The sequence below is a fragment of the Mya arenaria genome, chromosome 3 (genome assembly GCF_026914265.1).
Source record: "Mya arenaria isolate MELC-2E11 chromosome 3, ASM2691426v1".
NCBI classification, from domain to species: domain Eukaryota; kingdom Metazoa; phylum Mollusca; class Bivalvia; order Myida; family Myidae; genus Mya; species Mya arenaria.
In genome coordinates, this window is record NC_069124.1 from 61198591 (window position 1) to 61223800 (window position 25210).

A 25210-nucleotide genomic window follows, 5' to 3' on the forward strand; every position below is an offset into this window, starting at 1 on the left:
TCAAAAGAGCTTCTAAAAAGCCAGTTTTTCTTCTACAGCAGTGTGCTTTTGACCCCAAAAGTGCCCCAAGAACCCATGGCCGAAATGGTTTCAGCCCTCTAGCTGCCAGGTCAATCACATCCCTGAGTTAAACAAAATAAAGTAAATAGTATTTTTTGTTGGAACTCTTTTCTGCATAGTTGTCATGGATATGCGCGCAGTGATTCAGATTATCTTATTAGTCAAATCGTTCTTGAAATAATTATCAGTAGAGTGCAGCATTATTTATTGAATGGAGCGTGAAAACATTTTATGGTGCCATTTGAAGCGAGAAATAATTTATTTTGATTTTGAATATTGCCATAAGACAAGGTTTCCATGATGCTACAGACGACGGTCTTCGACAATGGAGGTAATTGTGAAATGACAATACAATAGGAGTTCCATACGGGTACTTGTTTTATCTCTGCCCGTGGGCAAGATAAGATTTTCGAGCATTGTCAAGCTTTTGGATCTACTTATCTGAGGTGGGAGAAACTTCCTTCTGTACAAATAAAGAATTGCATGGAACAACATAACACATATTAATTAAAATTGTATCACATTTATTTGAACTGAAAAATGACAGGTTTGACCAAAATTAAAAGTTAAAAAGAATCTATTCTGCTATGTCTGCAATAAATGGACAGACGAATTCTGAATGGCGGACGCCCAGTGAGTACTTGGGCGCGAGTGAACGGTTTATTTTTACGGTCTCCGGGCAGTGGGCTCCTGGGCCAGGCTTCTGCACGTTATCCACGGGCATGTAGTTTCTGGAACGCAGCGAGTAGTGGGGAGCCTTGTTCATGTACACGTCAGGATGAATATTTTTGGTGTGGCCTGGTCCAGGGGCATTCGATAGGTCTTCAAGATAACAGCCTACACGCGAACGACCTGCAAAATCATGTTTTAACTTGACATATACCGACATTCAAAAAAGATAAGAAATCCATTTAATGTTTAACTATCATTTCCTTTTAAGTATGCATAAAATGACCGAAACGTGTATGTTTTATAGTTAAAATATAAAAACCTGTCATGGAGTACGAGGCGGTCGATGTTTTGTACGCCTGTGAAGGTCCAAGCACTGGTGGAAGTATATAGTTACTTGGTGCCGGGTTCTGGTCGCATTTCGGGAAACGCGTTCGGAAACCTAGTGAATATTTTGGAGCCACACGCTCCCTCTGGGGATGCACATGTTCAGGATTGTAGCGACCCGGACATGGTGTCTGGAAGGATTCTGGAATAAAGCCCGAATATCGTTAACAAAGCGTTTATGCTTAAAACACCAGCGACCGGTTTTATTGAACAGACGTCGAAAAAATGATTGTTTTTCATTATAGCCGCCTGGGTTACATTTCTTTAAAATTAAAACATAGTTTTCATCTGTGTTTTGTCTATTCACGGATATCAAAACTGTACCTCTACAAAATCGTAAGATGAAAGATCGTTCATTGGAAATTGTAAACATGTAAAACTATACAAATGTATATCCTTTCTAATCCGCAACTAATCGCAGGCAGGTCCATTAATAAGCCCCCACTCAAATGCCGCAAAAATATTCATTTTCACAATTGCACCATCATTTTATTAGTACTGAGCATACCTGCCCTGCGTTCGTTAGAGCTAACAGTCACTCAAGCGAGCAATCTGTTTTGTGTATTATATGCAAATATACCAGTGCAAGCGGGCATCCAAATCGCAAACGTTAGCTATCGTGAGCTACTGTTAGCCTCTACTTGACGCTGGGAAGGGTATACTGCCTTGTCCATATATTTTGTTATTGTATAATTTCTCCATTTTACCACATCTGTTAATTTATGTCTTAGTTCGAAAGCAATAGAATGCATTTGTTGACTCTTCAGCGCGCGTTAGTCCGTGCATCTTCATCAAGCATGTGTTATATACGAGACAGATATAGACAGATATGTCGTTTATATGGCCATCATTTGCCCCGGGTGTATTTTTGGACGCGTTTTTATGGCAAATAAGAAAAAAAATGATGTTTTTAATTTATGCCAATAGTTTGTGTTAAAAAGTACATAACAAGTAAAGATGAAGCTAACCGACATAAGATGGAAATACTTTGTGCGATACTATGTTGCAGCTGGGAGAAGGGTCAATTTGTTATTGATCCGAGGTTGCAATAAATGAGGGGAAATAAAAAAAGAAAACTGTGCATCTTTCAAAATAAATATTTGAAGACTGTTAGAAACTAACAGCATTTAGACTCGGAACTAGATGAATAATAGAATAAAAACAACAGGGACAAGTTTTACAATTTTATTCTAAATATTATTAGAATTAAGGTTGAATGTGATCATTTCAAAATATGAAATGAAATGGGAGTGCAATATAGCTTTAATATCAATACATGTATTTTGAAAATTAAGCGCTCCATTTCGATGGCATTAATAAATGAGTATGAGTCTAAAAAAACAAAAAACGTCAAACTTGAAAACAAAACAGTTAAATCAGGCATAAACATGGTACATGTATTAACAAACATTTCAATCCTTTGGTAATACATCTGCCGAGAAAATTGAAAAAAAGTATGAAAGAATGAATGGGGTTGTTTATTTACAAGACGTTCCCTCTTTTGTTTTGTTTTGACAATGATTTACTATGTTTTGCATGACATAAAGCGAATTAACCCCACCTCCAGACTTGGGGAAACTCTGTCCCGATGGTTATTTTTTACTCCGTGTGTATTTGCGTTTAACTGCGCATATTTGCCCCTGGATATTTATTGTTATCTACGGATGCAAATTTCGTAATATGAACTGACTATTAAACTATATAAAACTGTACTTACGCTTGGGCTTCTGTCTTGCGAGGAGTGAGTAGCAAGGTGTTCCGTCCCGGCCGTACCGAGTGTAGCAGGGGTTAACAGCGTACGCCGGCCCTGGACTGTCAACTGGTAAAATAAAACGACATAGTAAGTATTTGACTAGGATGCTAGATATTCCACCAAATATTACACAATTTTCAAAGAGCTTGTCTATGGTATTTGAAAACCGATTCACTCGATCATTCAGTAGCAAGTAGCATATTTTCGTTTTCATTTCATCATCAAGAAATAAATCACTTTGAACATCAACCAGCTGCGGTTGTGTACCTGTGGACTTGAGCATGATCCTCCTGCCAAACGAGTATGCGGGCTCCTTCTTCTTAGTGACGTCATGCTGCTTGAAGCCCATTGTGGCGGGCAGGCCGTACCGCCCAGGACCCGGACCTATCAGATCATAAATATGCGTTATATATCAAAGTTAGTCTCTATATATAATTGTGAGAAAGTCGAGCATGGATGATAATCATACATTGTTTTTGAATCGCCATCATATTTACATCACAGTCACACGGTTTTATCTACTATCATCAGCTGGATACATCTGAAGGCTCCAAATACGTCCAATACTGGAAGTACTAATTCACATTAGTAATTATGTATTTAAGTTGGATTACATCTAGATCATTACCGGGAAACCGCCAGCGGAAGCCATGAACTTTTTGTTATATTCATAGGAATCTACTCCCCTATAAGTAAACAATTAAAAGTGTTCTTAAAAAAGTGCATTTTCCGGTAAGACCATAATTAGCCATAGGCTACACTGACAAGGTAGCAAAAGCAGATGTTAGGACAATCCGCAGCATTCAAGTATCTGTAAATCATTCAACACTTCACTTCAAGAAATTACCTCGCTCTTTCCCCTCTATTCTTGGTACAGAAGATATTGCCATTATCGGGGCAAAATATACTAAACTTTTAAATCAATTGCAAATTATATCATAAGTTGACGTTTTGGCGCGAAACTTCACCCGCAGCTTCCTGACGTTTCCCTGACGACTTCTTCGGTTGCGCTCGGCTATTATCGTCACAATCACGAGAACGCTCAAATCTCGCGAGAGTACAATAGTCAACAAACTCACTTCCTACTTTCAGGTAAGTGGTAAAAAACCCACTAGTTTTCTAGTCAATTATTAAGAGGAAATTTTTGATATTTGTGTGTTTACATATTTTTCCTGTATTTTCTTTGATATGTTAATTAGTTTACATGTTAATATTTGATGACAGTATTTAATTTGCCTGATTTTGAGTATTCGATATTGTTTTCAAAAAGTGGGTGGGGCAATGATTGAATCAAAGGAAGTTATATTATGATTGAAACAACATATTTATAAACTGAAGCTATAGCTAAGGAGGTGTTTAAATGTTTATTAATTAAATGATACCACAAGCTTGAGAATATTCAATTACAAAGGCTTTTGTTCAAATAACAACAGGTTCAAAAGAGTTAAAGGAGAAAAAAAATGTGTATGTTTACACATAATTTAATCTCTCAATAAATAGATCATTTGTGAGCTTACACACTGTGTGTAATTTTCATGAATAATATCTATTGATCAATATACTTTATCTGAACAGAAAAACAACATTGATTAAATAAAAAAATACCATGCATCTGCTTTATCAGAAACATTGATTTGTCTACATGATAATACAAAGTATAAGTCCTTCATGTAAACAATATATGGCATTTAATACATACATACAGAAATCAGTATATCTAATAAGTAATATTATTTCAAATGATCCTATTAAGTATTATTTGGGCTAATAACATTTTCAAAATGTGGGAGTGACTTTTAAATAATTGAAAACATGAGATGGTTCAACGTTGGTCAAAACAACTATTCAAGAACCTGAAGCCCTTCAAAGCCGCAAAAATGCTCCCTAGGTGACTATGCCTTACTGGGTTATCAATCACCGTGTTGACATATGCCATCCCCGTACTAAGACATTTATTAAACTCAACAACACGGCACAACCAGCAATTTACCAAGTTCTCAGCTTCTCAAGTTTTAAATATATTGCCTTGCTTTATGAGCAGATTGATGTCAATTTCTCATCTGTCTCATCTCATCTCAAAAACCGAGACCTACAGTCTGTTTCGAATGATGCCTTTTAATGCATCATCATACTATAAAATGTATTGTCACCTTATTGTTTCAGAAAACATGTATAAGAAAACAGCAGTATGAGCGAAACACAAAATTCTGCTGAATACCAAAGCTTTCGAAGCTCAGTTCCACAGAAAAAAGTAAGAGTTTTTTTATACATGTTATATAAAAAAAAGATGCTGGTGGCTTAGGCTCCCATGTTTACATGCGTAAACGACATCGTGTTATTTTTCAGCCGTAAACGTTTACGAATTCACAGACCATTTAACCGAAACAGTCACATGTGTAAAAAGCAGGCGAAAATATTCTCAATATTCTCGCATGTCATGTGTAGTAATTAAGCGATGGTGGATTCGTCAGCCGAACAGTTCCTACATATTTCTGCAAACGTTGTATAGTTGTTTTGATTATAGTAGTGTTTGAAGATTAACAGTTTGTTACCATATGTTATTTAAAGTGAATTTCACTTACAATTTTTGTGTAAAATAGCTTTACCGACGAGTCTACAAGTATTTTTTAATATAAATAGTCATTAATAATTCTGTCTTACAAACATGCTGATTAATGATAATTTGCTTTGTTCTGGAAGTTAAATTTATAGTAACGACAAATTTTTAAATAAATATTTTTACTTTGTATTTGTGACATCACAGCATGTATGTATACAGCGTAAATATAAATGATCAGGAAATTAAAATTAAAAAAATTGGATAAATTTGTGCAATGATTTATGATGTACAGGTAAACAGGTTCAATTTGGATACTGACTATATTGACTATTAAAACATGCAGACTAGAATACTAATGGACGCTCATTCATCGGTACAACTCGTACAATGAATTAATAAAAGATATGGACATTTACTGTATACATGCGTATAGGCAGTATTTATTTACTACAACATTAAATAAAAGGCATGGTTTCCTGTTTTTATGTCCAGTGTACAAGTTTACAAAAATTTGTGGCTTTATAATAAGGATGTCTTGAAAGTGGTAATTTGAAAAAAAACTTAAATGCAAAACAGGTTTTAGATAATATTGTATTAGCATATTAATTTGTTATTGGTCATGGGGTTTAGTAAAAGGGTAATATAAAGGTGCTGTACCCTGTTCTTTTTTGGTAGTGCTCAGCATTCTGCCTTCATAGTATTAAATATGCCTGTCCTTTTTTTATAAAAAAATGATGATTATCACATACAAACATACACATACAAATATTACTGATTTGGCAGTTGAAACCTAATATTACTTCAATTGAACACACTTCCTAAAGTTTACTGTGAAATTCATAATGTTCATGTTTTTCACAGCCTAAAAGTAACTCACTATCCCTTTTGTAGCACTTTTTTAAAACCTGCCTGAAACCGCATATTATATTATTCGTATTGATAATTTATTATTAATGTGTTTTAACTGTACATAAAGGTAATGTGAATGAGAATTGAAAATGAAGTTGTTGTTTTTTCTAGCTGGTAGTTGACGACGATGATCGTAAGGAGTGGACCCTGTATGACTGTGGACCTCGTAGTGTTCGGTGCCCCCTGATCTGTCTCCCACCAGCCAGTGGTTCCGCTGATGTCTTCTTCAAACAGATGCTCTCACTTTCATCGGCAGGGATAAGGATCATAGCTGTAGGTTTATGTACTACTATAATTACAGTTTGTCTGCATTTAATATGATTCATTGTTTATGATATTGATGACTTTCGGAGGCATAGATTTCAAACATTTGATTTAAAAACAAATTCTGAATTGCTCTATGATCTTGCATTAAGTTTTGTATGCTGCGTTAAATTTAGAATTTGTGTATTATCTGTATTTATGTACTACAGCCCTTAATTGTATTGAAACAATGATATCTTCCTCTTTCAGAACAACTGAAAATTTTGTTGTTCTGAAAATATGCTATGATAAAATATAACCATATGGAAAAGTAATGATAAAATGTAGCCATATGGAAAAAGTGTTAAACTTAAATGAACAATTTTGACATTGATATTATTTTCAGTTTTTAAATTTGTGTACAAGTCATGATCTTTGATAATTTTTATGTTATCATTGTTATGAAATTGTAAATTACATTCCCTATAGGTTGAGTATCCCATATACTGGACAATGCGTGAGTTCTGTGAGGGATTCAAACGGTTGTTAGATGCTTTACAGTTAGACAAGGTATGTATGTATGTATGAAATTGTATGTATGGAGGTTATGTGAGAAGGTCTTCATAGTTATGCCCCCTTCGAAGAAGAGGGGTATATTGCTTTGCACAGGCATGTCGGTCGGTCCGTCGGTAGACCAAAGCTTGTCCGAGTGATAACTCAACAATTCCTGGACGTATGGTCATCAAACTTCACATGAAGGTTGGGCCTGACCAGTAGATGACCCCTATTGATTTTGGGGGTCATCGGGTCAAAGGTCAAGGTCACAGTGACCTTTAATGGTAAAATAATTTTAAAGCTTGTCCGAGTGATAACTCAACAATGCCTGCACCCATGGCCCTCAAACTTGACATGGAGGTTGGGCCTAACCAGTAGATGACCCCTATTGTTTTTGGGGGTCATCAGGCCAAAGGTCAAGGTCACAGTGACCTTGAATGGTAAAAGGTTGTCGGAGTGATAACGTGACAATGCCTGCACCTATGGCCCTCAAACTTGACTTGAAGGTTGGGCCTGACCAGTAGCTGACCCCTATTGTTTTTGGGGCTCAATGGGTCAAAGGTCAAGGTCACAGTGACCTTGAATGGTAAAAGGTTGTTCGAGTGATAACTCAACAATGCCTGCACCCATGGCCCTGAAACTTGACTTGGAGGTTAGGCCTGACCAGTAGATGACCCCTATTGTTTTTGGGGGTCATTGGGCCAAAGGTCAAGGTCACAGTGACCTTAAATGATAAAAGGTTGTCCGATTGATAACTCAACAATGCCTGCACCCATGGCCCTCAAACTTGACTTGGAGAATAGACCTGACCAGGAGATGAACCCTATGGTTTTTGGGGGTCATTGGGCCAAAGGTCAAGGTCACAGTGACCTGGAATGGTAAAAGGTTGTCAGATTGATAACTCAACAATGCCTGCACCCATGGCCCTCAAACTTGACTTGGAGAATTGGCCTGACCAGGAGATTACCCCTATGGTTTTTGGGGGTCATTGGGCCAAAGGTCAAGGTCACAGTGACCTTGAATGGTAAAAGGTTTCCGAGTGATAACTCGACAATGCCTGCACCCATGGCCCTCAAACTTGACTTTGCGGTTGGGCCTGGCCAGAAGATGGTCCCTTTTGATTTAAGGGGTCATTGGGCCAAAGGTCAAGGTCACAGTGACCTGGAATGGTAAAAGATTATCCGAGTGATAACTTGACAATGGCTACACCCATGGCCCTCAAACTTGATTTGGAGGTTGAGCCTGGCCAGAAGATTGTCCCTTTTGATTTAAGGGGTCATTGGGCCAAAGGTCAAGGTCACAGTGACCTGGAATGGTAAAAGATTATCCGAGTGATAACTTGACAATGGCTGCACCCATGGCCCTCAAACTTGATTTGGAGGTTGAGCCTGGCCAGAAGATTGTCTCTATTAATTTCAGGGGTCATTGGGCCAAAGGTCAAAGTCACAGTGACCTTGAATGATAAAAGGTTGTCCAAGTGATAACTCAACAATGCCTGCACCCATGGCCCTCAAACTTGACATGGAGGTTGGGCCTGACCAGTAGATGACCCATATTGATTTTAGGGGTCAAAGGTCAAGGTCACAGTGACTTTGAAAGCAAACTCGACAATTCTTGGACCTATGATTAACAAACTTGACATGAAGGTTGGGCCTGCCCAGTAGATGACCCCTATTGACTTTGGGGGTCATCAGGCCATGGTCAATGTCACAGTAACCTTTAACACAAAAAAGTTAACAAATCTTCCCCCACTGATATCTCAACAATGCCAGAACCTATGATCATTAAACTTGACATGGATGTTAAGCCTGACCAATAGATCACCCTTATTGATTTTAGGATTCATAGAGCCAAAGGTCAAGGTCACAGTGATCTTGAATGGTAAAAGGTTGTCCGAGTGATAACTCAACAATGCCTGAACCCATGGCCTTCAAACTTGACTTGGAGTTGCATCTGACTTGTTGATAACCCCTTATGATTTAGGGGTCATCAGGTCAAGGTCACAGTGACCTTGAATGAAAAAACTTGTCTTGTGATAACTTGACAATGCCTGCACCAAGGGCTTCTAAAAACCGGCAATTTGCCGGTCTGGACCGATTTTGACCAAGCCAGACCGATTTCATTTTCAAAAAGTGTAAAAAAAATCGGTCTGAAATTTTGTCATTTTTTTATAATTTCGGTCCAAAATGACTATAGGGCCAGTAAAAGTTGCAGAAATTGTTAAACACAAACATTCATGGGTCATTCACACATTCAAAACTACCCCCAATAGGTCATAAAAGTGTCTTAGTTACCATGTGACTAATGCGCCCAGCTGCTTTTTCCGCTACACTGATCACTATATAGCCTATCTGTTAATTAGCAGACGCTATCACGTGTATTGGTAGGTCACGGAAGACACAATTAAACAAACTATCTGTTAATTGTGTGCTTGCAGTTATCCTGATTAAGTGTTAAAATCGGTCCATATTTTCACATGGCAATATGAATATGCTATGTCGTCGTCGATCATTACACGATATATCCGTTTGTTGATTACCAAACTGTTAAATTTAAATTGTTCTTTTAAATGTGCATATATGTCATTGTTAATCCGAACCTAGTCATATATAGGATATCAACAGCGACACGCTTGATTAACTACATAGTCTGGAAGCTGAGTGCCTCGCTTACGTCATTTTAATTCGCAGTAATGACAAAATCGTTGTCGATATCACACTTTAATAGCTTGAAGCCCCAATTATAAATCTACATGTATATTATTTTTCAAGAGTATCAGTTGAATGTTGACCCACTGTAGCAAACTCCGCGCAGTGTTACTTCCCTTTTAGTACAGTAATCACTGCCACCACAAGATTTTCATCCAAAATTGGATGAAAACTTTTAATGGCATTTTTTTTAATCATATATATTTATTCTTATATCCTTTCTTAAATAATTACTTTACGCCAGTTGATAGGCATAATATGTTTTATAAAAAAATAACAATTAAAAAAAACATTCGGAAATGTTCGGTCTTTTTTCAAATTGAAAGTAGGATTTACAAATTACAATATCAACATGGATGTGTTGTTAGCTATTCAGACATGTATCGAACGTTTTGCATTTTTTCCTTTTATGGAATAAAATCGTTCATTTTCTAAACAAATGAAACATGTTGCTGGAATTTCTTTTAAAGGTGTTCCGTCCATTTTGTAAATTGCAATCACGTGCCGTTTCTATCATCACGTGATATTTGTGAAGGCAGTGATTACTGTACTGCAAGGGAAGTAACACTGCGCGGAGTTTGCCACTGTAGATGCATTAAGCCAAAAAATCATAATACTGTTTCACTTTTTGTCGTCTGACCGCTTTTCGACAGCCACAGTTATTTACGATCGCTGTCGTTCTTTTTAGAAACGCCGCAGAACTCTATGAGAATCTCATTTGAAGTAAGCTTGTATCAATGACTATCTGAAGCGGCTATGCGGCTCTAGAATCCTCTTGGGAATTGCGACATCGCGAAATCGCTAAAAAATATTGACAGAAAAGACGTCGCGAAAATATGTGACATTTCTAAGTAATCGGACTTTTGAACAGGTCTTTTATATTTTTTTTTTTGGGGGGGGGGGTTGTCACCGGGTCAAGACCGATTGTCGCCGGGTCCGGACCGATTGAGGTTCCAAAGTTTTAGAAGACCTGCCTGCACCCATGGCCCTTAGTCCAAATAATTGTACGTTGACGGATTTTTTTTAGATATTTGATATGGCAAATCCTTCACGTACAAATTGTTTAGTATCAAAAGTGGGTAGTTGTTCCGATCAGGATTCCGGGTTAAAGCATATAGCGTCTATAAAATATCATAAAAACAAGAAATATTACCAGATTATGTTATTTTATATTAGTTCCGTACACAAAAAATAAATATCCAACTTATAATTATGAGTTTGACGGCTTTTCTTCATTTCATTCTGTCAAAACATAACGATATATACATGAAGGGCACCCGCAGGGCTTTAGGGCACAGTTTTAAATCGCTCGGAACATTTCGGCCATGGCCGAGTTGTTACGATTGTAGAACGAGGTCTATCTCGAAGCTTTCTCGGAGGAGGCCGAGCTATTACGATTGTATCGAGTTGTTCCCCTTCGCATAATTGTTGTCTGTGTCAGTCAACTTTCGTTTTATTGGAAAGGTAAACAACTTGTTTTAATGCATTAAATGCTTGTTTAGTGGAAAATAACATTTCACTTACATGGTGAAATATGAGTATAACTCTTTATGATCAATTTCAACCATAAAATACTTCACTTAAAACAATTTCAATATTTTTAAAACACCCCCGTTTTTTGCACATTCCCGTTTAGACGTTAGGGATAGGAAGAATCCCGTTTAACACGTCTATTATTTTAGACTACCATGGCCCTCAAACTTGACATTTAGGCTGGTCACCAGCTGATGACTCTTGATTTTGAGTTCATAGAGTCAAAGGTCATGACAGTCATAACACACTTTATCCTCACACTTTAATGGTCATAATCTTAAAACAGCAACAAATCAGCTGTCATTTCGGTCCATGCATATTTCATTCAATTGTCCATATAATCCTGACAACATGGCGCTCAGGGGGGCATAATGTTTGACAAACATCTCTTGTTTTAATCTCATTTACATATTCTGTTAAGTTAATTTTTAACAATAAAATGCCAAGAGGGTGCACATGCTATAAAACGTGGTTAACACATGCAAATGTTTTAGTGATAAGGGTATTAACATGCGTGCACTTCTAACAAGCTATGTGACTGAATGCTGAAGTTTTACTGGAAAAATGTTAAAACAATAAAAAATCTAACCCAACTTTCTTAGAATCCGGCTTTTATTACGGAAGTAAGTGGTAGAAATTGATGATGTCCAAATGTGTGATGAATTTTTCTTAAAAATCGAACTTCTGTAATTAGAAGTTTTCTATTCAAAACTGCTCCAAAAATAAATACAAGTGCAGCGATACCAAATAATCATCTACTGATTGTTCAAACTCATGTAACTCACACAATTTTCTATTTTTTTCAGATGTTATTAAAAGCAACATTTATTTAAAATATTCTTTTTATTTCATGTAATTTTTTTGAAAATGTCAGTTACATGAGTCACTTCACTCAGTAGACAATACATTTGTTTCAGTTTGACGTTATCACATAAAATACCTGCATTTTGACATCAATTAAATGACATCCAAATGCAATTTGACAAACATGCAAGAACAACATTATCTCAGCATACTGTAATGTGCTTAATATGCAAACATGCTATTTCTTTTAAAAAAGGATGTGCAGGATGGCTGTTACTTTGCAACGAATGTGTTGTTAGAAATCTATTGCTCTGTAGCTAAAATTTTGTGTTGCACTGATTTACTATACGTCACCTATTTTATGAAATATCACTGAATCAACCAAAATGAATCAACCAAAGTGAAATTTTGCATGTTCAGAGAAAAAAATTATGTCAATTTCTGTGAAATATTCTGTTAAAACCCTCTATTCCAACCACCTGACATTACTGAGATTATGCTGATTAGGGTTGTGAATGGTCAAGTGGTGGAATACATAACATTCTTACTATGTTTTGCTGGGTATTGGTACTGCACAGTACATATACATATTTTAGTTTTCGTTTTATCTCAATTTATGGACCAGGCAACATGTGCCACTTTTTTTCACAAATATGGAGCTATAGTTGAGTCTGTATCTGTGGCTGAGTGAACACTGTTCAAGCAGATAAAACAAATAAAAAGTTCTGTCAGTTATTCATTACATCATGAATTATTCAATGAATATTATGTACCAGGTACCAAAACCACACATATCCCTTTAAATACTTGTAAGTTTGTGTCAGTAAAATATAAATTTTCCGAACCATACTAACTCCAAAAGTTCCTTAAAAAAAGTATACTCCAAAAGTATATATTCTTGGATATTTTGGAAATATCTTCCAAATTGTTTGCGTCTGTTCTTTAATATCTCAAATGATATGATTAAAATTCACTTGACATAATTAATCCTCTCAACATTTAACTAAAGAGTTGTTGATTATGCTGCTGTCCACAGCCAACTCCTGTATCATATGTATAACTGGTTGTTTAAACAAACTGAGACTTGAAAAGTAATATTTTCCAATTGGCACTTTCTTTCCAAAACATGTACCCTGTCAGGAGCATACATCATATCCAATGGTAGCCTTGTTTTACTTGATAAAGTAAGAGTTCAGATACGGTAAACAACAGATACATAATACATGGGATAGCAAAATTTCCGTATAACGAAAAGTGTTGTCTATCAAACAAAATTGGTTTAGGAGTTTTGTCCCTTTATCTATTATCGATGGCCTCACTTCCAAATGCTACAAATCCCATGTTTTCAGTTGCAACGTTTTTAGTAGTTAATATTGGTAATTTGATCACACGTTTTTTTTACAAAATGCTGAAGTTACAAGTTTTGTAGTTACAATTTCTGAATGTTTTGCATTTTTGCTTCTCTTTGACATGTCCAATCATTGCTCTACATTCTGATTACATGATGTAACACCATTTTCTCATTGGACTATTTACTCGGCATTTTGCTGTTAGATGCGGCACTCCTTTATGATTTTAGTAATGTAAATTCGAAACTGAAAAAATGCAGCTTCGGCATTTTGAAGTGAGGCCATCGTTATGTATATGACAAGTGCATTTGGGCAACACACACATCAGAGTGGGCATCTGCTGCAACAGGGGGAGTTTATGATGCTAACAATGATTTCTTTTTCTGTGATTTTTTCAGGTTCATTTATTTGGTGCTTCACTCGGCGGTTTCCTTGCTCAGAAGTTTGCAGAGTACACACACAAATCCCCTCGAGTGGCCTCACTCATACTCTGTAATGCCTTCTATGAAACCAGCATTTTCCAGCAGACAAATTCAGCCCCAACGTAAGTGCATACAGTGTCTGAGATAAGTATCTAACACTCCCTGGTTTGTGGAAGCAAATGTACATGTATCTTACATTTTAAAATATCTGTTATGGTTGTAAGCAGCTCTTGTAAACTCTACAGCATGGAAATTACTTTAAATACAAGCATTATCCTAGGTTTAATTTAAGTTATACAGATTTTATATCTTGTAGTAGACATATTAAACTCTTTTTGTCTAAATATTGTTTAAATCATACTGGATATATCTCAAGTTACGGCTTTTCCTTTTTTATGTTGTTATTTTTTCTGGATTAATGGTTGTAATAAACATCGTGATTTTTTAATATGATGAATATTATGACCATGCATCATGACATTGTCATATTCCGATTCAGTATGGTGCCAGTACCATGAGCCGTATATTTTGACTTAAGTATTATTTAAGTTTAATGTAATTGCTTTAAATAATTAATGATAGTTACATATGTATGGTAGAAAGTAAGTTTATTTAACAGAATAGGAGGAGCGTTTTCATAGTAGTGGCAACAAAGCTGCAAAAATCATGGTTTCCTCTTGCACAAATGGTGATAATTTATCTATGAGCCTATCAATCTTTTTCATGTTTTCCACATGCACAAGTAGTTAAATGAAGTTTTAAAGGTAACATAGCATTTCCTACTGACTGAAATAAGGCTGAATCTGGTGAGAATATTCAAAGAGCATTCATGTATTTAAAGATTCATCGATTACTTGGTATAAGCGGATTAAAAATTAATACAGATGTAGACAATGTGTATAGGGCAAGTAGGTCTTGAGTACCATATAGTCATACTGTTGCAAGATGGGTATCTTTGTTTAAGGAAGGAAGATATTTTATGATTAGCCCCAGCCCAGCTAGCAGATTTTGGAAGGCTCTGACAAATATATTGATAGTGTCAAATTTAAAGTAGAGCCAGATGTTTGCGGAAGAGATGGGAACATATCAGGGATAGGTTTGTCAGCGGTGTATTTGATGTTAAAGCAAAAAATTGGTCTGCGCATGTTCGATACCACTCTTGTTCACCCCAGAACAGAAGCCTGCACATGTTGAAAATGCATTGATGTCTAATTTCAATAACACGAACCCTGTGTTGGTAAGGGAGATTGCCACAAGTGATGAAACACAGCTCTATTATTTTCATTTTACCCGCCAACAAAGAAATTAACAAAATGTGGGTGGGTGAAAATAATAAGTGTCATTTGATATCTAGGCACAGCAGTTGTGTCAGGTGGGTCATGTACGCTCCATCTTTTGACTTTGAAGGGATTGTAGCCCCAGTCCCAGTACCTGAGCAATGCAGTGTTGCAGGCATATTTTATAGGGATTATGTTCTCTCTGTTGTTATTGACCACTACAATAAATGGCGTGTCTCTACTGGTTACAGTGTATTATCAATGGAACAAATTTTAAGTTTTGCGACATGAGCCATGAAGCCCTGACCTCCCTCCCTGTGACTTCTGGTTGCATCCTCACATGAAGTGAATGTCTATGTGGATGTTGTTTTGGGACACTCAGTGCTGTTAAGTGCCTTATAGCAGTGTATAAACAGAATTCCTAAGGTAGAGTTTGCAAAGGCATTTCAGACTGAATTTCACGGATAAAAGATTGTGTTGATGCCAAATTGGAATACTTTGAGGGACTTAAATAGAAAGTTCTGCCAAAACACAAACTATAACAGAAAACCTGTGTTGCCTCTACTTATAAAGGATTCCTGGTAGTGTTCTCTTATTTCAGTTTTGCATTTGACATACCTGTGTTTGTATAACTTTGAAATAGTTGTAATATTACATATTTCACCTTGTACTTCAATGAAACCATTGTTTTTTTTCCCAGGTTCTGGATGATGCCTGCTTTATTCTTGAAGAAGATGGTGATGGGCAACTTTGACCGGAGGCTTACAGACCCAGAAATAGCCGATTCCATTGACTTTATGGTTGAAAAGGTAACTTGTTGGCTCTGAAACTTACCTGTAGTAATTTTGGCCTTGAATTATTTTTTTTATCTTTATTCTTTAATGGTTACTGGTAAATTTGTACAAAGATATTCAATAATCAATTACATGCCATTTTGTCATGTTTAGTGACCCCTATTGATTTTGAGATCAGAAGGTGAAAGGCCAAGGTCATGGTGACCTTGATGTGAAAAAAACGTTTCTGCTCAATAACTTAAGAACTCTTGGGCCCAGGAACTTCATACTAGGTATGCTACTTGGTTTTGATTAGTAGGTGTCCCCTATTGATTTTGAGGTTATTAGATGAAGTTCACAATGACCTCCAGGTGATAAATGATTTGTTGGTCACCAGTCTGTAGGTCAGACTTCGTTTTTGCTCAATTGCTCAGACTTCGTTTTTGCTCAATTACTTTAGAAAGCTTGAATCCAGGTATAATTTGTATGTTACTTTCCTGCGGAAAACTCCGATCTTCATGTTTCCTTGGAAATGATTGTCCTATCTGCACATGAAAAATACTTGTAGTTACTCTCTGACCTTTCTCTCCCCTGCAGCTGGATGGCCTTAACCAGCAAGACCTGGCATCAAGACTCACGCTGAACTGTATGAACTGCTATGTGGAGCCCCAGAAACTGAACGGCGTTGAAATCGTCATCATGGATGTAAGGAGCTTGAGAAATCTCATTAAAACCCTATCAACACTCAAAAGCTAAAATAGCCCAGATGCTAGATTAGAGGAGTTAAATAGAATATAAATCTCTTAATTGTGCTTTTCGAATCACTTCGTCGCTCTTTTTTGTCAATAATACTTCTTTAAATGAATTATTAAAATGAATTTTGTCAGCCAATTTGTGTATTTTGTAAAAGAATGTGAAATAGGTGATTCCTATGTTCCATTTAAAAAAAGGAAAAGACTGTCTGATATAAAAGGCTATCTTGAAAATCCATAGAATTCAGAGCTGAATACATTTTAACATTTGATTAAATGATAGTACCTTAAGTAGTAAGATTGTGCACATTTAACGGATTGGAACCTTAAGCTAGCGCTTCTATGAAAATAACAGTGATTTTCGTACAGAAACTGGCAATTTTTAAGTCTAAATTAAGCCAAATGATACTTGTTTAATTAAGTGCTTTAGTTTCAGGACTTACTTTGCAGTGTGTTGTTACCTGCATCATTTTCCTTTGAGATGTCACACTTTGTTGTCTGTTTTCTAACATACATATATGTCAGTATTTCGTGTAAACAATGTGCATTTTGATAGCCAACCTTTGCTTCTATGGTATGTGCCTAAATTGTGATCTATGACAATTGATGTTTGTTCCCCAGGTGTTTGATGACTGCGCATTGTCACAAGAAGTGAGGGAAGAGATGTACAAGTGCTATCCTAATGCTAAAAGAGCCCATCTCAAAACTGGTGGCAACTTTCCTTACCTAAGTAGACCTCTAGAAGTGAATATCTTCATTCAGGTTTGTATGAATCTTTGAAGAACTTATTATTTACTGTTTCTTACATAAACTATGCCTTTCTTCTCCATTGTATCATTGATTCTTTTTCAGGGTTTTTTCTCTTTTTTGGTGATTGTGTGGCCTTGATCTTTGTGCCATCAAACAGAATCTTGGTTAAATTTTAGGCTTCCTGTGCTGTATTCATAAAACATATTAAATCATTTCCTAATTAAGACACTTTCCATATTAAATTATCTCACTGGTCATATGATATAATAACATAATATTTTCTGAAATACTTAACGCATTTCTTTTGATTTGACTATAATGAACAATTTTTATGCCCCCGAAGGTGGGCATATTAAAATCGCACCGTCCGTCCGTCTGTTCGTCCGTCCGTCCGTCCGACTCAATAACTCAGAATATTATGGACAGATTTTAAAATAACTTGCCACATGTGTTCGTCATACCAAGACGACGTGTCACGTGCAAGAACCGTGTCCCTACCTCTAAGGTCAAGGTCACACTTAGGTGTTTATTCCCAATGGAATGCTGCATATAAGGACATAGAGTATAAGTTGTCGTGTCCGGGCTGTAACTTTCCCTTGTGTGGACAGATTTTAAAATAACTTGCCACATGTGTTCGTCATACCAAGACGACGTGTCGCGTGCAAGAACCGTGTCCCTACCTCTAAGGTCAAGGTCAAACTTGGGTGTTTATTCACAATGGAATGCTGCATATAAGGACACAGAGTATAGGTTGTCGTGTCCGGGCTGTAACTTTCCCTTGTATGGACAGATTTTAAAATAACTTGCCACATGTGTTCGGCATATCAAGAAGACGTGTCGTGTGCAAAACTTGGGTCCCTACCTCTTAGGTCAAGGTCACATTTAGTGTTTATTTACAATGGAATGCTGCATATAAGGACATAGAGTATAGGTTGTCGTGTCTGGGCTGTAACTTTCCCTTGTATGGACAGATTTTAAAATAACTTGCCACATGTGTTCAACATACCAAAACGAGGTGTCGCGTGCAAGAACCGTGTCCTTACCTCTAAGGTCAAGGTCACACTTAGGTGTTTATTCACAATGGAATGCTGCATATAATGACATAGAGTATAGATTGTTGTGTCTGGGCTGTAACTTTCCCTTGTATGGACAGATTTTAAAATAACTTGCCACATGTGATTGGCATACCAAGACGACGTATCACGTGCAAGATCCGTGTCCCTATTTCTTAGATCAAGGTCACACTTAGTGTTTATTCACAATGGAATGCTGCATATAACGACATTGAGTATAGGTTGTCGTGTCCGGGCTGTAACTTTCCATTGTATGGACAGATTATAAAATAACTTGCCACATATGTTTGAATTACCTAGACGATATGTCGGGTGCAAGACCCGTGTCCCTACCTCTAAGGTCAAGGTCACATTTAGTGTTTATTCACAATGGAATGCTGCATATAAGGACATAGAGTATAGGTTGTCGTGTCCGGGCTTTAACTTTCCCTTGTATGGACAGAATTTAAAATAACTTGCCACATGTGTTCGACATACCAAGACAACGTGTCGCGTGCAAGAACCGTGTCCCTACCTCTAAGGTCAAGGTCACACTTAGGTGTTCATTCACAATGGAGTGCTGCATATAAGGATACAGAGTATTGGTTGTTATGTCCGGGCTGTAACTTTTTCTTGTATGGACAGATTTTAAAATTACTTGCCACATGTGTTCGACATACCAAGACGACGTGTCATGTGCAAGACCCATGTCCCTACCTCTAAGGTGAAAGATACACTTTGTGATTATTCACAATGGAATGCTGAATATAAGGACATAAGAATGTTGGTTGTCAAGTATGGGTAGTATTTTTTTATGTTCAGAGGCAATTTAAAATAACTTGCCATATGTATTTGTTTGATCTTTCACTTTTCATGTACTGACCTTGTTCATTGGTCAATGTCACATTTGGGGGCATTCGTCACATACTGTGAGAGCTCTTGTTTAAATTGACTTATGCTTGGAAATAACTTAAGATGTTTCATGAATACCAACCCGGGCTTGTCCCTATACTAGCTATAATTTCTGGTGTCTTATTTAGCTGAATTGTTTACCATTCTTTCTTTTAAAAGTTAAAGATCATTCTTTTACATTGGTCACATAAAATCTAAATATTTTAGAATTAAATGAGTCCATTTCTTATTGAACTTTTTGATTTTGTAGCTGAATATTAACCTTCTTAACTGAACCACCTATGCAATAATGTAAATACGGATTTATTGCTACATTATAGTTCTTAAATGAAATTGGTTGTACATGTATCTAATAAAAACTGTTTTCCACTACAGGTTCATTTAAAGATATTTGATGAAACACAATACTCAGCTAAATATGTGGAGCCGGAGGAAAGACCAGGATCAGCAGGCAGTGTGGGCAGTGTGGAATAGCTGAGGTGCAGGGAGTGGCACACACTTGTGGCTCATGGAGATAAACATTGGGTGCAGCTATTCCCTACCTCTGAGATATGTTTCCAGACCATGTGCTTGCTTATATTCAGTGGTATCACAGACTGTATTATGTATGCAAGTGAATTCTATCATTAAAAGGTTTAATGTTCCAACATGGTCATTTGGAACAAGGAAATGTATGATTTTGGGACTGATTTTAAAAGTTTAAAACAAAAACAGTGATACATGTAGTTTTAAAAACATTTCAGCAATAACCCCTATTCCCATTTGTGGGATTACTAAAAGAATGTAGCTTTTAAACTGTTGCATGAAGCTATCAGTGTGGTCAATTGTTTTGTGAAGTAAAACTTCATTCAGGAATTGACTTTTGTTTGGCTGAAATTGCTCAAAGTGCAATAGGAATTCATGTCTGGTGTTTAAAGTTTGTGAAAACATCTTATTATTGTTCAAGTCTACTTTTATGTTTTATATGTTTATGTGTTTATACCTTTCACATATAACTGGAATACCTAAGATTTGGACTTCTTTTGTATTGCAAAAATCGCTTTTGAGTATGGATTTTAATATAGATTCAATGTATTTAATAATACTTCAAGTTTGTAAATTTCATTGACCATGATTTTATATGTTATCACACACAATAATTGCTAGGTTACTTGAGTATCTTAAATGCTTGTAATACTTCAATTTTTATGATGATTTACAGTATGCATTCAGTTGCACTTAATTCACAGAACTCTTCACTTAATTTACATCTTTGAATATATGTTTCTGTCAATAGTGGTGTATGTTGAATGTGTTTATTAGTGTTAATATAATTGTGCTACATTCCCAAAACTTAAAGTGCTTTAGATTTGATCTTAGTGTGCAGGGAAAGTAGAATAATCTTACATTATGATGAACAAATATGTATGGAATATTTTCAACAGAATGTTTAAGCACACAGAAAAAAGCCTGTATAGGTATAAGATACTCATTATTGTTTTTTAAATTTTAGTCCTCTGACAGATTATATTCAATTTATTACCTTGTATTTTCACCTCATATATTATTATTTCATTGGACTGTGTTTTTTTGTAAATCATCATCACTGTGTGCCATTCAAATATTAATTAAGGACTTGTTATGTTCATTAACATGATTCAAAGAATTCAGATAAAACTGTAACATAGTTTGCTGCTCACATGGTTCCTCAGTGGAGTTAACTCCACATTCAATCACAGTAGGAATAGACTTTTCACTCTCTCAAATTCATGTGTATAATCTTACTTTTTATATATATATATAGAGAGAGAGAGAGTCTGTATATTAATATACGTAACGACAGTCAAGGTTTGAAATTAAATATGGTTGCAGTTTAATTCATGCTAAGGATTAAAGTATATCTCTCTTCTGTTATTTTTTTTCCTTTGCAATACCTTTAAGAAATCGTGCAAAAATTTCAGAACATATAACATAATTATGCTTCTTCAATTACAATTGGATTATTTATGTTAATGTTTAAAAATGTTATCTGTGATAGCTATAAAAACCTTCAGATAATTGCTTAACTGATGTGATGCCATCTGTGAATGTTTATTTGTTTTTTTAAAATCATGTCCTTGTTAATGTATGTTTTAAGTAAATGATGCAACATGTAAATAAATGAACTATTGTTGTTGTTTTCTGAGAGGACATTATAGATCATAGCTTTGACTGATATCTTGGTAGTTGAGTGTTTGGACATTTGCACAAAGGAGCAAACATCATTTGCCATGAACTTATTTCAACAAGACTTGTTCAAGTTGTGTGACGCATACTTGTAACTTCGTGACCAAGTATATATTTGATGCAGATTGTACATGATAGAATAGACATGGTCTTGTGCACATGGTTTATTCCATTTGAGTACTTCTGCAACATATATGTGTTAACAAAAGTCATGGACAAAAGTCATGGCTCGAAAGGCAAACTTCTTATAACTTAAGTTACCGGAAAAGTGTGTTATCGGCATAAATGTGGTTAAGTTCATTAATGTGGGTAGGGACTTTACTCTGGGGCAAATGTCTTCATTGTCTCTTGTGGACCTAATGTTATTCAACAAAACACAATTGTTGAGTTTAACTGAAGTTGTTTTCAAAGCGTCCATTGTCGAATAAGTTTTATTACCTCCAAGCAGGTGTTTTTCAGAAAATTGGACCTTACACATTCGTGTAAATTGCAGCTACAGGAAATAATTAATTTTAATGCAATATTTGTTAAATCTCTGACAGAACTTAAAATCACTGGAAGATCATTTAGAAGCACGGAAACTAATTAAAGTATTAAAATAGTAACCTTGGTTTGATTGTGACCTTGACTCGACAACCACACTAAGTGCAACTTGGTCAACTCCACTATTGGAGCGTGATCCCATTTTCAAGAATTGGTTTGTAAGTTGTTTTTCAGAAGTGTAAATATGTTGGTGTATTAGAGCGGCATTTTAAGCTTGACTATTTTGAAGAATAAGGAAGCTTTACTACTCGCCCCGGCGTTGGTGTTGGCTTTCGGTTTAAGTTTTAGGGCAAGTTGGCATTTTCACTTATAACTCCCAATACCTTTTGTTCAATTCACTTAATACTTCACACAATTGTTCAGGACCATCACACAATGAAGTTTTACAACTCCATATTATTCTATCTACATATTATGGCCCCTGTTTTACTTCGTTTGGATTTTTACTAATAACCTCTATACCCTTCATTCAATTGACTTAATACTTCACACAATTATAGATGATCATCTTACAGCTACATAACACCATTTCATCCTTTACACAAATTATGGCCCATGATTGACTTAGGAAATTAGGTTTAAGTTTGAGGGCTCATTGTGTCTGGTTTAACTTTTAAGGGCAAGTTGGGATTATCACTAATCACTTCTATACCATTCATTCAATTGACTTGAATACTCCACACAGTTTTTTTACGGCATCACACAATTAAGTTACATAACTCCATATCAATCCTAGCTAATAATTATGACCATTGATTGACTTTTTGTTTTCTGTTGTATATCTTATTTCAATTGTTTTTGGCAGGCGTATTTCATATTTTTAACCAAAGTGAAACCTTGTTATTGGAATGATGTATGCCGTTGGGGCAGGCCGGCATGAGCGCGGCGTCAAACTCTCTACAGTATAGACTAATTTTAGTTAGGTTTGACAAATGGTGAGCAAACTTGGTATAAAGGAAGAGTTTATGGAGACCTTTCATAGGATTGCGTTTTGGGCCCCTAGGGTCAATGTCAATGTTACTTAAAATAGAAGTGGTTGGTAATAAATAACTTTGGTTAGGGTTGAAATATTGCAACCAAACCTGGTATATAGGAAGAGTGTATAGAGACCTTTCATGGGAGTGTGTTATGGGCCCCTAGAGTCAAGGCCACTGTGACTTAGAATAGAAAACGGTTAGTACTGAATAACTTTAGTTAAGGTTGACATATTGCAAACAAACTTGGAATATAGGAAGAGTTTATAGAAACTTTCATAGGGTTGTGTTTGAGGCCCTTAGAGTCAATGTCAAGTTCACTGTTAGTAAAATTAGAAAAATGGTTAGTACAGAACACCGAACTTGGTATATAGGAAGAGTTTATATAGACCTTTCATTGGATTGCGTTTTGGGCCCCTAGGGTCAAGGTCACTTTACAAAAGTAGCCTAACGGTTGGTACTGAATAACTTGAGTTAGCGTTTACATATTGGGAACAAAACTTGGTATACCTTTCATGGGATTGCGTTTCGTGCCCCTAGGGTCAATGTCAAGGTCACTGCTACTGAAAGTACTGAATAACTTTAGTTAGGATTGACAGAGTGTGACCAAACTTGGTTTGTAGGAAGTGTTTTTGGAGGACTTCCATGTGGATGAATTTCGGGCCCCTAGGATCAAGGTCAAGCTCACTGCTAATAAGAAAGAAAGAAGAAACAGTTAAATGTGAGTTCTTCTGACAATCATTGAAAACCTGGTTTCGTCGCAATGCGGCGATTCTTTTTTACTTTTTTAAATTGTCATTTTTTATTGCTTTTGACAGGCACATTTTACATAATTATTGTATTAATTTCTTGAACAAATCTGCGACTAGTTGAGCGTGCTGTCCAACGACAGCTCTTGTATACTCAAGAGTCACTAAGTCATATCTTATTTGAAAGTGAGGTTTGTCATTAGCCTATCCGCCTATATTCAAGAGTCACTAAGTCATAGTATGTGACAGTAAGGTTTGTCATTAGCCTATCCTCCTATATTCAAGAGTCACTAAGTCATAGTGTGTGACAGTAAGGTTTGTCATTAGCCTATCCTCCTATATTCAAGAGTCACTAAGTCATATTATATGACAGTAAGGTTTTTCATTAGCCTATCCGCCAATATTCAAGAGTGACTATGTCATAATATATGACAAGGAGGTAATTCATTAGCCTATTCTCCTATATTCAAGAGTCACTACTTCATATTATATGACAGGGAGGTTTATCATTAGCCTATTCTCCTTTATTCAAGAGTGACTTAGTCATATTATATGACAGGGAGGTTTGTCATTAGCCTATTCTCCTTTATTCAAGAGTGACTTAGTCATATTATATGACAGGGAGGTTTGTCATTAGCCTATTCTCCTATATTCAAGAGTCACTAATTCATACTATATGACAGGGAGGTTTGTCATTAGCCTACTCTCATATATTCAAGAGTCACTAATTCATACTATATGACAGGGAGGTTTGTCATTAGCCTACTCTCATTTATTCAAGAGTCACTAATTCATACTATATGACAGGGAGGTTTGTCATTAGCCTACTCTCATATATTCAAGAGTCACTAAGTCATATTAATTGACAATGAGTTTTGTCATTAGCCTATCCTTCTTGTGCATAGAAGTTGTTTTGTCTACCGAACGTGTTCGTGATCATGCATATGCCTAGTTTCTATGCCATCATGTATTATGCCTTTGGTATACAGATGAAACCCTGGAATCCGTTAGTAAGTCGTCGTGAGAATTTCCTATTATCATTATATCTACGCATCACAAACATTGGTTCTTAGGCTGAAATTACTTGTTTATGTTGTCTGCGTCCTCTGGAGATATGCCGATCACAGAATGATAAATGCAGTGTTCGGTTTGTTACATAATGCAAAATAAACTAGACAAAAAACGTACTATCACCCTTGGCAAATACATTAAAGGGGCTAGACACCAGATAGTCCAAATTCGGCAAATACAGTTTTTCCTCAAAACAAACC

At 36.1% G+C, this 25210-nt stretch overlaps 2 protein-coding genes across 2 annotated transcripts; one reads left to right on the forward strand and one right to left on the reverse strand.

The window, feature by feature from the left end:
• Positions 1–637: 637 nt before the first annotated feature.
• On the reverse strand, positions 638–11149 carry LOC128226174 (outer dense fiber protein 3-like). Its single transcript, XM_052936067.1, has 5 exons — positions 10998–11149; positions 3137–3253; positions 2834–2935; positions 1052–1258; positions 638–912 (listed from the first exon to the last, which is right to left on the reverse strand). Exons 2-5 carry the CDS (start codon positions 3216–3218, stop codon positions 638–640), a joined length of 666 nt encoding a protein of 221 aa, XP_052792027.1. The 5' UTR covers positions 3219–3253; positions 10998–11149.
• On the forward strand, positions 3903–21612 carry LOC128229226 (maspardin-like). The gene is made up of 9 exons (XM_052940988.1): positions 3903–3961; positions 5033–5120; positions 6450–6611; positions 7071–7151; positions 13929–14074; positions 15930–16038; positions 16600–16707; positions 17376–17516; positions 19844–21612. The coding sequence occupies exons 2-9, from the start codon at positions 5058–5060 to the stop codon at positions 19940–19942; spliced, it is 909 nt and encodes a 302-aa protein (XP_052796948.1). The 5' UTR covers positions 3903–3961; positions 5033–5057; the 3' UTR covers positions 19943–21612.
• Positions 21613–25210: the final 3598 nt, after the last annotated feature.